This window comes from Capronia coronata (genome assembly GCF_000585585.1).
Source record: "Capronia coronata CBS 617.96 chromosome Unknown acBCG-supercont1.1, whole genome shotgun sequence".
In the NCBI taxonomy this organism is placed as follows: Eukaryota; Fungi; Ascomycota; class Eurotiomycetes; order Chaetothyriales; family Herpotrichiellaceae; genus Capronia; species Capronia coronata.
Window position 1 is genome coordinate 1513204 of NW_006912893.1, and position 14765 is coordinate 1527968.

The 14765-nt window shown below is 52.9% G+C and overlaps 5 protein-coding genes across 5 annotated transcripts; 3 read left to right on the forward strand and 2 right to left on the reverse strand.

The window, feature by feature from the left end:
* Positions 1-136: 136 nt before the first annotated feature.
* On the forward strand, positions 137-4219 carry A1O1_00540 (xanthine dehydrogenase; the record flags this gene model as incomplete). Its single annotated transcript, XM_007721458.1, has 1 exon — positions 137-4219. The coding sequence occupies one exon, from the start codon at positions 137-139 to the stop codon at positions 4217-4219; it is 4083 nt and encodes a 1360-aa protein (XP_007719648.1).
* A 495-nt stretch (positions 4220-4714) lies between these two features.
* On the reverse strand, positions 4715-8446 carry A1O1_00541 (uncharacterized protein; the record flags this gene model as incomplete). Its single annotated transcript, XM_007721459.1, has 1 exon — positions 4715-8446. The coding sequence occupies one exon, from the start codon at positions 8444-8446 to the stop codon at positions 4715-4717; it is 3732 nt and encodes a 1243-aa protein (XP_007719649.1).
* A 1237-nt stretch (positions 8447-9683) lies between these two features.
* A1O1_00542 (uncharacterized protein) lies at positions 9684-10430 on the forward strand (the record flags this gene model as incomplete). The annotated part of the gene is made up of 1 exon (XM_007721460.1): positions 9684-10430. One exon carries the CDS (start codon positions 9684-9686, stop codon positions 10428-10430), a length of 747 nt encoding a protein of 248 aa, XP_007719650.1.
* Positions 10431-10950: 520 nt separating this feature from the next.
* On the reverse strand, positions 10951-11697 carry A1O1_00543 (uncharacterized protein; the record flags this gene model as incomplete). Its single annotated transcript, XM_007721461.1, has 1 exon — positions 10951-11697. One exon carries the CDS (start codon positions 11695-11697, stop codon positions 10951-10953), a length of 747 nt encoding a protein of 248 aa, XP_007719651.1.
* Positions 11698-12207: 510 nt separating this feature from the next.
* On the forward strand, positions 12208-13746 carry A1O1_00544 (RuvB-like helicase 1; the record flags this gene model as incomplete). The annotated part of the gene is made up of 4 exons (XM_007721462.1): positions 12208-12351; positions 12407-12626; positions 12682-13229; positions 13285-13746. 4 exons carry the CDS (start codon positions 12208-12210, stop codon positions 13744-13746), a joined length of 1374 nt encoding a protein of 457 aa, XP_007719652.1.
* Between the last annotated feature and the right edge of the window lie 1019 nt (positions 13747-14765).

Genomic DNA, 14765 nt, shown 5'->3' on the forward strand with positions numbered 1-14765 from the left:
TTGTACCGTTGTTGCTGGACTGTTATTTCATGCTCTCTCGAGCCAGAAAGACGGATTTGGAATGCTAATTCTATAGAGGACCTTCCACTTCCCTTCCTCCTCCACCTCAACATCGACCGGTGTCGTCTGGTTTCATATGGCTCCTGGCCTCCTCGAGCCAGCCGCGACGGCTGAGAAAGTCGTCACCCTAGCCTCTCTGACCGAAAGCTATGATGATACGATCCGATTCTATCTTAATGGCACCAAGGTCGAATTGGACGCCGTTGACCCCGAAGTCACACTTTTGGAGTATCTAAGAGGCATCGGGCTGACAGGGACAAAACTGGGCTGCGCAGAAGGTGGATGCGGTGCGTGCACCGTCGTAGTATCACAACTGAACCCGACCACGGGCAAAATATATCATGCTTCGGTCAATGCCTGTCTGGCTCCCTTGGCCAGTATTGATGGAAAGCATGTCATTACAGTGGAGGGCATTGGGAGTTCCAAAAACCCACATCCCGCACAGCAGCGGATCGCCATGGCCAGTGGCAGTCAATGCGGCTTCTGCACACCAGGCATTGTCATGAGCCTGTACGCTCTGCTCCGGAATAATGGGCCGGAGCCCTCTGAGGAAGAGGTTGAAGAGGCCTTCGATGGCAATTTGTGTCGCTGCACAGGCTACAGACCTATCCTTGATGCCGCCCAAAGTTTCAATAAGAAATGCGGCAGATCCATTGCCAACGGCGGTTCGGGCTGCTGCATGGAGAACGGTGGCTCGTGCAACGGAGGTGCCTCAAATGGCACGGATGAAGCGACGGAAAAGAAATTTACGCCTCCTTCTTTCATCCATTACGACAAGTCTACTGAACTGATATACCCTCCTGCTCTCAAAAAGCATGAGTTCAAGCCTCTGGCGTTTGGCAACAAGCGGAAGAAGTGGTATAGACCAGTCACGCTGCAGCAGTTGCTGGAAATCAAAAACGCATTCCCTGGTGCCAAGTTAATTGGTGGAAGCACGGAAACACAGATCGAAATCAAATTCAAGGCCATGCAATATTCCACCTCGGTCTATGTCGGAGACATCGCTGAACTACGCAAGTATTCCTTCCACGATGACTATCTTGAGATTGGTGGCAATGTGGCGTTGACCGATCTCGAGAACATCTGTGACGAAGCCGTCAAGCATTACGGCGCTGCCAAAGCCCAGTCATTCAAGGCGATCAAGAAGGCAATCAGATATTTTGCCGGTCGTCAGATTCGAAACGTTGGCACTCCAGCAGGTAATCTTGCGACAGCCTCTCCCATCTCAGACCTCAACCCTGTGTTTGTGGCCACCAACTCTACACTGATTGCCAAGTCGCTAAAGAAGACGACTGAGATTCCAATGTCGAGTTTCTTCAAGAGCTACAGAGTGACTGCATTGCCCGAGGACGCTGTCATTGCAGCCATGCGAATCCCCGTTGCTTCAGAAAAAGGGGAATATATCAGGACATACAAGCAATCGAAAAGGAAAGATGACGACATTGCCATTGTCAATGCTTGTCTGCGGGTGGCACTGGATGATTCTTACACGGTCAAGGATGCGAGCCTGGTGTACGGAGGCATGGCTCCAACCACGATCCAAGCGAAGAATGCTTCTGAATACATTGTCGGAAAGACATTCACGGACCCTCAAACATTGGAGGGTGTGATGAACGCCTTGGAGAAGGATTTCAATCTCCCATTCGGTGTCCCAGGTGGCATGGCAACGTATAGGAAGTCACTGGCCCTAGGGTTCTTCTACCGTTTCTACCATGACGTCCTTGTCAACATTGAGGAAGCTAGCAAGAAGGCCGACAAGGAAGCCATTGCTGAGATTGAACGAGAGATCTCCCGCGGTCACAAGGATCATGATGCTGCTGTTGCCTATTCGCAGAAGATATTGGGCAAGTCGAATCCGCATCTTGCTGCTTTGAAACAGTGCACGGGCGAGGCTCAGTATACCGATGACATTCCCCATCAGAAGGACGAGCTCATTGGCTGCCTGGTGCTGTCGACCAAAGCACATGCCAAACTTCTGAAGGTGGATGCCAGCCCGGCTTTGGACCTTCCAGGCGTGGTCGCTTGGGTCGACAGGCATGATTTTGTCGATCCCAAGGCGAACTGGTGGGGAGCTCCTCTTGCCGATGAAACCTTCTTCGCTGAGGATGAGGTCTTCACGGCGGGGCAACCAATTGGTATGATTCTCGCGAACAATTCACATCAAGCTGCTGCAGGAGCTCGTGCTGTTCTCGTCGAGTACGAGGAACTTCCTGCAATTTTCACCATTGAAGAAGCCATTGAAAAGCAGAGCTTCTTCGAACACTATCGCTACATCCGCCAAGGCGATGTGGAGAAGGCATTCAAGGAAAGCGATTACGTCTTCGAGGGAACAGCAAGAATGGGTGGCCAGGAACATTTCTACCTGGAGACACAGGCCTGTCTTGCCATCCCCAAACCAGAAGACGGCGAGATGGAACTCTGGGCCAGTACGCAAAACCCGTCCGAGACGCAGGCGTACGCTTCCAAGGCGCTTGGCGTACAGTCCAACAAGATTGTGGCTAGAGTGAAGAGACTTGGTGGCGGGTTTGGTGGGAAGGAGACTCGGTCGATCCAACTCTCAACCATTTGCGCCGTTGCTGCCAACAAGGTCCGACGGCCTGTCCGATGTATGCTTAACCGCGACGAAGACATTGTGACCTCTGGCCAGAGACATCCATTCCTGGGTATATGGAAGGTTGGCGTGAACAAGGACGGCAAAATTCAAGCGCTCAAGGCCAGCGCCTTCAACAACGGTGGATGGTCGCAGGATCTGTCCGCTGCGGTGATCGATCGGGCTCTGTCCCATATTGACGGATGTTACAAGATCCCGAACATTGACGTCGACGGTCGCATCTGTAAAACAAATACAGTCTCGAATAGTGCCTTCCGCGGATTTGGCGGGCCACAGGGCATGTTCATCGCCGAGACCTATATGGAAGAGATTGCAGACCACCTGAAGATCCCAGTCGAGAAGCTCCGGGAGATCAACTTTTACAAGGACAATGAACTGACGCACTTCAACCAGGCCCTCGAAGACTGGCATGTTCCTCTCATGTACAAGCAAGTCAAGGAGTCGTCAGACTATGAAGCTCGACGGAAGGCGGTGGATGAGTTCAATGCCACCCACAAATGGCAGAAGAAGGGGCTCGCTTTGATCCCGACCAAGTTCGGCATTTCGTTCACGGCACTATTCCTCAACCAGGCGGGCGCTCTGGTGCACATCTACCACGACGGCTCTATTCTTGTCGCCCACGGCGGCACGGAGATGGGTCAAGGTCTGCATACCAAGATCTGCATGATCGTAGCCGAAGCGCTTCAAGTGCCGCTGTCCAATGTGCACATATCAGAAACGGCCACCAACACGGTCGTGAACACCTCCAGCACAGCTGCGTCGGCATCTTCCGATCTCAACGGCTACGCGGCCTACAATGCGTGCGTGCAACTCAACGAGCGTCTGGCCCCCTACCGAGAGAAGTTGGGCCCGAAGGCGACGATGAAAGAACTCGCGCACGCCGCCTACTTCGACCGTGTCAACCTGAGCGCCAACGGCTTCTACCGCACGCCCGAGATCGGCTACGTCTGGGGTCCGAACCCAGAAGACCCGTCGGTCGAGAACACAGGCAAGATGTTCTTCTACTTCACCCAGGGCGTGACGGCGTCGGAAGTGCTCATCGACACGCTGACTGGCGACTGGACGTGCCTGCGGACTGACATCGAAATGGACGTGGGTCGCAGCATCAACCCGGTGATCGACTACGGCCAGGTCGAAGGCGCCTACGTCCAGGGCCAAGGTCTGTTCACGACCGAGGAATCGCTGTGGCACCGCGGCTCCGGCCAGATCTTCACGCGCGGACCGGGCGCGTACAAGATCCCCGGCTTCCGCGACATCCCGCAGGTCATGAACATCTCGCTGCTCAAGGACGTCGAGTGGAAGAACCTGCGCACCATCCAACGCAGCCGCGGCGTCGGCGAGCCGCCCCTTTTCATGGGCAGCGCCGCCTTCTTCGCCATCCGCGATGCCCTGAAGGCCGCGCGCGCCGAGCATGGCGAGAACGCCATCTTGAACCTGCGCAGTCCCGCCACCCCGGAGAGAATCCGCATCTCTTGCGCCGATCCCATCATCAAGCGCTGCGTCGTGGAGCCCAGGGAGGGCGAGAAGAGTTTCTTCATTTCAATATAGCCGGTCACTCCCAGAGTTGCTACTGCAGTATCTTGGAGGATAGATGGGTTTCCCTGGTCCGTTTGGTGTTTGGCTCCCAGAAGGAATGGCGGCCATGTGTGAGATTGTGCTACGTGTTTCGGACACGCGGAAGGAGAGGATTTTGGTGTCTTTCTTTTGAACTGATCAATGGCGCACACGTCCATCTCTAGCTGTCGTTACCTATATGCCCTGTTAATGCGATACTGTGTTCGATAGCACTCATGATAGTTATATATACCAGAAAGCAACCCGCTCGTTCCAATGTTGAATTCAGCTATTTGTCTTGAATCAGATCCCGTGAGCGTATACACTTGCCACATAGTCATGATCTCATCAAGCCCATGTTTCCAGCGCCATCATCGTCGTAATTTTCGTCGTCGGCAATATCGACCCTCAGACGAGCTCCACGAGTATGAATGCACCCTCGAACTCAGCTGCGTCAGATCAGGTCGGATCTGGATCCATTGCACTTCTTCAGGAGCTGTCTCCCATGTCTGTTGACCAGATCCTCACGCTCTTTTTAGGTTTCTTATCCATGGTGTATGCCGTCCCAGCCGAAGACATGGTGTCGGCTTGAGAAGCTGGAGTTGATACCCGAGAAAGGAGTATAGAAGAAGATCCGTTGCCCACAACCTCTGGGCCACCAAGAGCAACCGACTTAGAGCTTCCCTTGCCCGTGTCGCCAACACTCGTTTCCCTCCCGGTCTTCCTTTTCTTTGCAGTGTGGCGATATGCGTCTTCCAAGGCACGAAACATCTCGTCATTCTGACCACCTTGGCCTTGACCTTGACCTTGAGTGTGTGCTTGGCGATCATCTCCCGCACTGAGACTATTTGTACTGCCATTCCTAGGACGTCTTCCAAACAAAGGCACAGGAACATCCAACTTCCCACCCTTCAGCGCGTGTTCTTCACCATCCACAATCTCCAAGAAGCCCTCCCCACGAACGATTTCGTTCATAATCCCATCATCCAAGAGGCTTTTCTCGGCTCTGACCAGCTCGGCATTACTCATTTGTCTTCTCCGCTTGAGGATCTTTTCCTCCAACGTCCCCTTCAACACCAATGTCTCCACATAGACGGGCCGAGTCTGGCCGATACGATGAGCACGTTTGATGGCCTGCGACTCGACCGCAGGCTGCCAGATCGGCGAGACTATGAAGACGCGACTGGCGCATGCAACGTGCAGGCCGTGAGAGGCTTGTTTCAAGTCCATCAGCAACACGCGGAACTCGTCGGAGTGGTTGAAGGTCGCGAGATACGCGGCGCGTCGGCTCACGGAGAGGGTGTTTGCGTAGATGAGGAACTGGACCGACAAGAGCTCGAGAGCTTCGGCGATCCAGAAGGCGATGTTGTTCGAGTCGTAGAAGATGATGATCTTCTCCGTCGTGTGGAGTGCCAGGATGCGTGAGCAGAGATAGTTGAGTTTCGCGGATGTGAATCCGAGAACTCTGGTTCCGGTGAGAGACGCTGGTAGTGGCGGTGGTGGTGGTGTGGTCTTGGTTGACGGTGATATTATTGCTGCTGCTGGTAGCGGCCGTCTGTGAGTCGGGGTAGTGGGAGCAGGAGAAACGGTAGGAAGGGTATCGTTAGGTTGTACGTCAGGGTTTGTGGAGACAGGAGCAGCAGCGCGAATGCTGGGCGGTGATGAGAGCGAGGCAGAAAAGGTCGCCTGGCTCTTGACTTTTGGTTCGTCGCCTGCGCTGGCGGATGCGGTTTTGCCGCTGGTACTGGTACTGTTGAATGTGTCTTTGCTCCTTGTCTTTTGTTCTTCTGCGGCTCGTGACCTTGCGGCTTGCATGGAGCGCAGCCCGGCGCCCGTCAGGCCGGCGGCAGGGTCGATGTCGTTGCAGTCCAGTTGTTTCCAGACATGCTGTTGCGCTTCTCTGGCTTGAACCGTTCCCAGTAAGAGCGGGTTCGAATGTTTTCTGTGCAAGGCCCATGCCTGAGCCGCGTGGTCTGGGAAGCCTTCAACGTACACGCCAATCTCGTGGAGCGTCGAGAAAGCGAGCCAGCCCGGGTCGTTGAGAGCGCGGTGTCCGTTCTGTATCGCTTCAGTCAAAGCCCGGCCATCGTCGCTGGAGATCTTGTCGTGATTCTCTTCCATGTAGGCGTTGCTCACTCGCAAGGTCTGCGAGACGTCTTCGTGGGTGTGTCCTACCCAGTGGAAACTCGCTCGTCGGAGGTTGGTGATCAGTTCATCCAGGTATTTGCGATTCTTGGGATGGAACATGTAGTCCTCATCGATGCGTTCAGAGGTTACGGCGTTGGATGTCAGCTTCAGCCGGAACAGATTCATATTGAGCTTGTCATAGTAACTCGGCTCCAGGTGAACGGCGGTGTTGTACAGTGGAGGAAGACAAAGATCAGTGTCGATGTCTTCGATGCGATGTCGAACGATGAGAGACTGTAGTATCACCCGTAGAGCAGGTGCGAATCTTCTTTTACCCGAACCGTCGAACGGCGCCAGGTACTTCTTCCAATCGGCGTGATCGGCTCCCTTTTGATTTGCCCAAGGCTGCAGCTTCAGAAATTTTACCACCATGACACGCAGTCTCTCCATGTCTTTGATCTCCTCAGTTGCTGAGTCTTGAACCTTGCGCCGTGTCAGAGTTTCGCGGATTGTTTCGGCACGAGACGGACCGCCTGCTTGATTGACATCGTTACTGGCGAGATCCACCTCAATACCGTGAAGAGTGTGGGATGGCGTGCCGGAGACAACCCAACGTCTTTCAATCGACATCTTGTCCAGCATTGCCATTGCGTTCGTGCGATAATTTGATCCTGCAAAGCCGTGACCTTCGTCGCAGATTACACGCAACCAGCGAACCTCGGTCAATTGAGACTGGAACTTGTCTTGTCCCTGCATACGCCTGCCCAGGTTCTGATCGTCGTCCCGGTATTCTTGCTCAAAGCGAGCTTTAGTGATCAACACGATATCATGCTTCATCAGTTCCCGGTAATGAGGTATCTCTTTCGTCGACGAGTCAAGGACAAGGACATCAACGGCTCCTGGCTCGGTATGCTTCTCGATCTCGTGCTGCCACTGAACAAGAAGATTGGGCGGAACGATAAGAAGCGTTGCATAGCACAAACGCAAAACTCTAAACTCTTCTCGTTTCTTGCCTGATCGGCTCGGCATCGTAGGTTGATATATCGGCTCGGCGTACTCGGCATTATATCGGTCGACTGCCTCGATACATCGATCGAAGCTGTACCCTTCCTGTGCGAGAGCAGCAAAGTGCCCTTTCCACGGAACAGCTGCACGTTTCAGTGATTTGGCGGCCAGCTCCAGCAGACTTGGAGTTTGACGATTTTGATGATCCCCGAACGCATCGAGTCTCCCTTCTGGTATCTGCGGATAGTGCCCCCTCGTTGCCAGGATGAGGGCTATGCATATGAGGGTCTTTCCATAGCCCATAGTCTCCGCGAGGATCCCACCTCGAGGCTCACTATACAGATATGGGTGGGAGAGTAGCACACCTTCGAGCACATCAAAGTAGAATTCTCTTCCTCGCATGTCCTGAAACCGGGGCTTCCGTGGGTCAAGTGAGTTGGCCGGGTTTGCTTCTTTCTGGAGCATAGCAGCAGTCGAGCGCTTTTGGTACGGGTACAAGGAGGTTTTGAGTCCGGGGATGTCATCGTCGAAGATGGCGGCCATTGCCTGTTCACTGTGTGAGCAATGTCCAGCACTATCCACGGATGTCTGAGGTGATGACAAGGTATTGAAGATGTAAAACAAGGACTCTTCTTGGGTTGGTGCAGGCGAAAGGTAAGTGCGGATAGGAGAATCGATCGCATAAGTCCCCTCCCATGCTGCCGGAGATATGTCAATGAAGGAAGAGAGGAATCTGAGGACCTTTCTAAAATCCTTGAGCGAGCCTCGAGTGCTTCGATTGACATCCTCCGGAAAAGCGTACACCCTCAGAGAAGCGCGATCGTTGTAGGTAGCGTGGTGCAGGAGTTGAGTTTGAATCCATTGCCGCTTTTCACCTAGACTGAGCAGTGGATGGGGATGAGCCACTTCTTGATGCGGACCAACCATCAGCCACTGTGACTCTTCATTGTGTTCGGGCCTTTGGACGAGGCGAACGGTCCCAAGGGCTAGATAGTCATCCGTTGGGGATGGTTGTGGCTGATGGGCTCGTTTCGGCAGTTGAGAAAGAACAGAATCCATAGCCTTGGTGGTGGAGAAGAACTCGGTCATATGAGACGAGCGAGGCTGCGGAAAGTCAATTTGAGAAGGGTACAAGAATGACCTGATATAGCCTTACCATCTGGGATGCTTCGAGGGCGATGTTGCCACAGGGTGTAGTGACTGGAGCTCGGCTGTTGATGCTCGACGGACCAACAAAGAATCCGTCGAGATTGAAAGATATATCATCCTCGATGGTCTGATTCGTCGGAGAGTAACCACTGGACATATCAAACGGACCTGATATCCAGTGGGAGACTTCGGAAATCAACTCTGTGCGAAGTTGTGAATGAAAAGAGGGAGAGATGAACAAGCAGAATGCCTGATGTCTGATGTCGAGAAACTGTCTTGTCTGACAGAAACCTTATGCTATGGCTTAGCATAGTAATGTGCGCTGACAGTCTCGAACTTGAACATCCAGCCTTATCGATTTGTGTCAGACAGAATACTTTATATTTACAACACTCCTGCTGTGGCTGCTACTTGTTGTTGAGCCTATTCTAACAAATGCATGAAGATATGTCATGTCACTTATGGCCAGAGCGACTTCAGTTATTGAGAGGTCCGTCCACACCAGAGGGAAGAGGTTTGACCACGGCGTCCTCGCGGGTCGATACGAAGCCCTGATCCGACCTCCACAACTTGAACCTGAAGGCGGCAAGGCAAAGGTTTTTAGCCTGTTTGAATTCAGCACATACACAGTACTATGAAAGCGGTGCAAAGACAAGAGACAGATACACAATACAGAAAGAGAGAGAGAGTGTGTGTGTGTAGAGGTCGAGAGTGTTTTAAAGCGGCGAGGGCTGGGTGAGCGCCCTGTCTTCTAGAAACCTCGGGGTGTGAAAGGCGAGTTGATGTACAGGCTACCTTAGGTTCCACAGTGATCTGTAGTAGATGGTGGGCAAGAAGGTGGCGTCCCGGATCTTACCAAAGCGGGATGAAGGTGCGAGCAGCCGGGTTTCTATGACTTCGTACAGTGTTCTAACTGTACAAGACTGTGAGGTAGAGGTAGGATCTCGAGGGGCCCGAGGCTGACAAATACAAATATATATAGTACAAGAGTACACCTCCAACTCAAGGTTGCCATCTCTCATAACCCAACTAGCTACGCCTTCAACAAGAACATCCCCAAATATACAGGAAAGAGAAGAACAGAAACACCAACAGAAACAGCCATCTTGACTTTCTGTTCCTTCCACCAATTTTCTAATTGATGCGATTTCAGCCCACAGGCGGCCTCCTCGCAGCCATGACGAACTACAACATCATAATCACCTCAGACGTCGTATGCCCATGGTGTTACATTGGGCATAGCAGGCTCTCCAAAGCCATCGCCGAACACAAAAAGCATTATCCAGACGACAAGTTCCAGATGAAATACCTGCCTTTCTACCTGAACCCGCCTCCTCAACTCACGACCACCAACGGCCCAGTCCCGCCGCCGTTCCCCGTACAATCGCGCCCGCGGAGGGAGATGTACGCGGCCAAATTCGGTGCGGAGCGGGCCAAGCAGCTGGAGGCCATGATGACACAGGTCGCGGCGGGCGAGGGTCTCAACTTCAAATTCGGTGGCATGACGGGCCCCAGTCGCAATGGCCATCGGCTGGTCTATTGGGCGCAGCACCATGGCGGAGAGGAGGCCCAGAATAAGGTCATGCTGGGTCTGTGGAAACGCTATTTCGAACAGGAGGTCGACATCACCACCCTGGACACGCTCGTCGAGGTCGGTCTCGAAGCTGGTCTCGGCAGCAAGGAGCAAATCAAGGAGTACTTGGAAAGCGGGAAGGATGGAGAGGAGGTCGATAGAATAGCGGAAGAGGCAAGGTTGAAAGGCATCAGCGGCGTTCCGCACTACGAGATCAACGAGCGCTGGGAAGTCAGTGGTGCTCAAGAGCCGTCGGCCTTTACGAGGTTGTTTCAGCGCTGGAAGGATCTGGAGGCAAAGGGCCAGGTCGCTGGCTCTGGGGCGAATTCCACAAGCGGAGATGGGTGCTAGTGATGATGATAACGTCAATTATGGAGATGGATGGATGATATGGGTTATGCACAGATATATGGGTTAGGAGGCTGTTGTAGCGAAATAGAGACTCGGCCGGTAAAGTTTGCATCATGACAAGTTCTGAGTTTTGATGATGGAAAGGAAACGTGACGCTCTTGATATAGGAGGCCAGTATATGTTCTGAACATGACTATCAGGTCAATGATACGTCTGCAGCTGCCTCTAGTATACAATGTCGTCGCCGCCCGTGGTGCAACGTCCCAGCCCCTTGATAATGACCGTCCTTGGAAGTGTGTCAAGGACGAAGTGCTCTCCATAGGGCGTGGACGCCCGACTCGGCGCATATGCCTTCAATCATGCTACTCGCATCCAATCATCAAGGCTTGCAAGGCTTGCCAGGCCTCGGTCCAGCGACGTTTCTGGCCACTGCTGTAGGCGAATGGCCGAGTCCTGGTCGATTTCCAAACACCCTTCTTGCAAATTGGCAACCGTAGCGAATCCCTTCCAAGGCGGCGGCCTATTCAACGTCAACGGCAGGTTTCTCTTCCTGCATCTTGCTTTCCACAGCAACATTGGTCTTCACAGCAGCTGCAATATGCGATCTGGTTCGATCCCGCGCCAGCCGCTCAGGAAGATCCAACGTACTTGGACTGCGCCGTTGCAGCGTCTCCAGTTTAGGGATGTGGTACGCTTCCTTCTCTCCATTTTCCATCCAGTGTTTCTGCACATGACTCTCGAATCTTGCAGCTGCCTCGCGGAGGTCCTGCCATGCCGCCTCTTGCTGCTCGATAAACTTGGCCCTCTGCCCTTCATCATTCCACGCCGCCTCGAAGGTCCCGACCGGCGAAAACGCGGTCGGCAAGTTATGTTCCTTCCGTTGTTTGGCATACTTCTCTTGCCATTTCGGAGACGTCATCACCAGCCAGCGGAGCTTCCAACCCAGCAGACCCAATTCCTTTATCCGGGCCGGCTTCGTCCCGGTGACATATTCGTCCAGTCCACCGCATTTCTGTATCGTCCTCCGAACACGAGCCGTGACTGGGATTTTGAGTTCTGTGTCCAACGCCTCACTCCGGAGTGTTTCTATCCGTACGTTGGGGAACCACTTTCTCAGCGTCTTGCCCTTGTTCCTCCCCTTGGAAATCTTGTTTCCTGATTGAAGGGTAGCTCCGCCGTAGAGACCAAAGTTTGCTTCCTTGAAGGCAGGATTCTTGCCGTACGGGTAGGCCGGCATTAAAGGATCTGTATAGCGGATCATGGGCATGCCAAATGTATGCTTGCGGTCTTCGCTTTTGAAAGTAAACCGGGGCTTGAAGTATGGGTCGTGCGATCGGTTGCCTAGGTATTCGAGATACTGCAGCGTCGTCGGGCTGCGCACAACGGGCGGTAACTTGGTGATTGAAGACGAAGCCATACTGCGAACGTCAGGACCGAAGTCCAATTAGTAGAGTGGAAGAAGAAAAAAAGAGGCTTGAGAATAGCTGTTGGCGCAGGGTAGGATGGGAGCGCCAAATGAGTTGCTGGTGCGCCAGTGCAGTGACCAGGAGAGTTTGCGAATATCGAAGTTGAAGTTGAGCTCAACTTTTTAGCGTGATTTTGGACCGTCGCGGACCATGGCTGGAGTCTTGAATCTTGATACAATACAGCCACGCATTCTCCTACACAAACTCTTACTTCAACGCATTCCCGGCTTTACGACAGAAGAGTCTCTAACACTGTCTAATCTTCTTTGAATTCTTTCAATTGCCGGGCATTTCTCGCCCGCCGCTACAGGATGGTCAACATCAGCGAAGTCAAGGGCACTTCGCGCGAAAACAGAACCGCGGCGCATACACATATCAAAGGCTTAGGCCTACGACCCGACGGCACTGCTGAGACCTCTGGAAATGGATTCGTCGGTCAGGTTGCTGCCCGCGAGGTGCGATATACAGTCCTTGGAAAATAGTAGCGCTGTGCATCTCTAACGGGAATAGGCGTGCGGCGTGGTTGTCGACCTCATCAAAGCGAAAAAGATGTCCGGCAGGGCGGTTCTATTGGCAGGAGGGCCAGGAACGGGCAAAACCGCATTAGCTTTGGCGGTGTCGCAAGAACTAGGGACCAAGGTGCCTTTCTGTCCCATCGTGGGCAGCGAAGTGTACTCGACCGAAGTCAAGAAGACGGAAGCGTTGATGGAAAATTTCAGAAGGGCAATAGGTGAGATGGGCGCACGTGAATGTGAGCGTGCTGAAGGCTAAACAACTGCGACCAGGACTTCGAGTACGCGAAACAAAAGAAGTCTACGAAGGCGAAGTGACAGAACTCATCCCCGAAGAATCAGAGAATCCCCTCGGCGGCTTCGGTCGCACCATTTCCCATCTTGTCATCACACTCAAGTCCGCCAAAGGCACGAAGAAACTCAGACTCGACCCTAGCATCTACGAAGCGATCCAAAAAGAAAGAGTCATGGTTGGCGATGTCGTCTACATCGAAGCAAACACAGGCGCGTGCAAGAGAGTCGGACGATCGGACGCCTACGCTACAGAGTTCGACCTGGAGGCGGAAGAATACGTCCCTGTGCCGAAGGGAGAAGTGCATAAAAAGAAGGAGGTCGTACAGGACGTGACGCTGCACGATCTGGACATCGCCAACGCCAGACCTCAAGGCGGCCAAGATGTAATGAGCATGATGGGCCAGCTGATGAAGCCCAAGAAGACGGAGATCACAGACAAGTTGAGAGCAGAGATCAACAAGGTCGTCAGCAGATATATCGACCAGGGCGTGGCCGAATTGGTGCCCGGCGTGCTGTTCATCGATGAGGTGAGTTTACCTTTGTTGTCGTGACAACTCCACGAGACTGACGTTGTGACTCTAGGTACACATGCTCGACATCGAATGCTTCACTTACCTCAATCGCGCTCTCGAATCGCCCATCTCGCCCATCGTCATTCTAGCTTCGAATAGAGGAAACACCGTCATTCGCGGCACACAAGACATCAGAGGTGCACATGGCGTGCCCCCCGATCTTCTGGCTCGTCTGCTCATCATTCCGACACACCCCTACAACGCCTCCGAAGTCCAAACCATCATTCGTCTCCGCGCAAAGACGGAAGGCCTGTCCATCTCCGACGCGGCTATTGAAACACTTTCCCAGCATGGCACCAACGTGTCATTACGGTACGCATTGCAGCTGTTGACGCCCAGCAGCATACTCGCCAAAGTCAATGGGAGACAGGAGATCGCTCCCGAAGATGTCGCCGAGTGTCAGGATCTCTTCATCGACGCCAAACGAAGCGCCCAAATCGTGGAGGCTTCGAACGGGTCGTTTATCAGCTGAAAAGGCTGGCGCAGGAGGAATCCACGAGTGAAAATGAGAATTCAATTACTGCTGTGTTCCGCATAAATGTTCCCATGCTTCACTTCACAGCATTGCACTGAGGCGTGGAAAGCTTGCTGTTCTAAGCGCAGGTGCTTCCGGCTTTGAGGGTGGCCGGCTGATTGGGAAAATCTTGAACTTGAGCCGACATGGAAGCCAACTCGAGTGGCCGGATCAGATCTCGTGTCTACGGTGTATTACCAGGTAGGAATGGCTCTTTCAGCGCCACGGACTGACGGCGGAGGACGACTACTGATGCGAAGAATATTGCAGGGCAGAATCCACGCCTACAACGAGTTTGTATTGCCTGACATAGTTTCTATTTGCTGTCCTGGCCAATGGCCCAAGAGAAAGAGACCGGATACCCAACGTAAAACGCAATGTTCCTGAGCTCTTCCAATCCAATCTCTTGCCTAGAACCCTCACATATGATCCTGCATCAATTCTCTTCTTGTCGCCTACAGAGATGAACTTAATGGGGCTACCTGTATTCAGATAATGTCAGCTTCGCAGGAACATGACAAAACATTCAAGTAGCATGAGTGCAGATATATTGCGAGTCAGACATCCAAGGAAGATTGCGCGCTCATCGACACCTGGACTTACAATGGGTTCATGCCAGGGCTAGCGTGGAAACTGCGAATGTGGAAAAGGTTTTCATCATAGAAAAAGGGAGTGTCGGGGAGGAATAACAGGGGAGGAACGTACATTGACAAACAGACATAGTCTGAATTCGAGACGAAGAAAACAAACCCTAGCACATCAGTCTGTATAGGCGTTAGCATCGATCCCGAAAAAAAACTTCAAGATCAAATTGAGTAGATGTTCACAGTCAGACATGATATACTGGCTAGTAACAGACCGTCCAGCGATGACGATCCGAATGTTTCTTCAAGGGCGACTCAGGATATGGTAAAGAAGTAGATTAAGATGTCATCTTTTGAGAAGTGCAGAGCAGGTGTGGAAGCTGATGGAGGAAG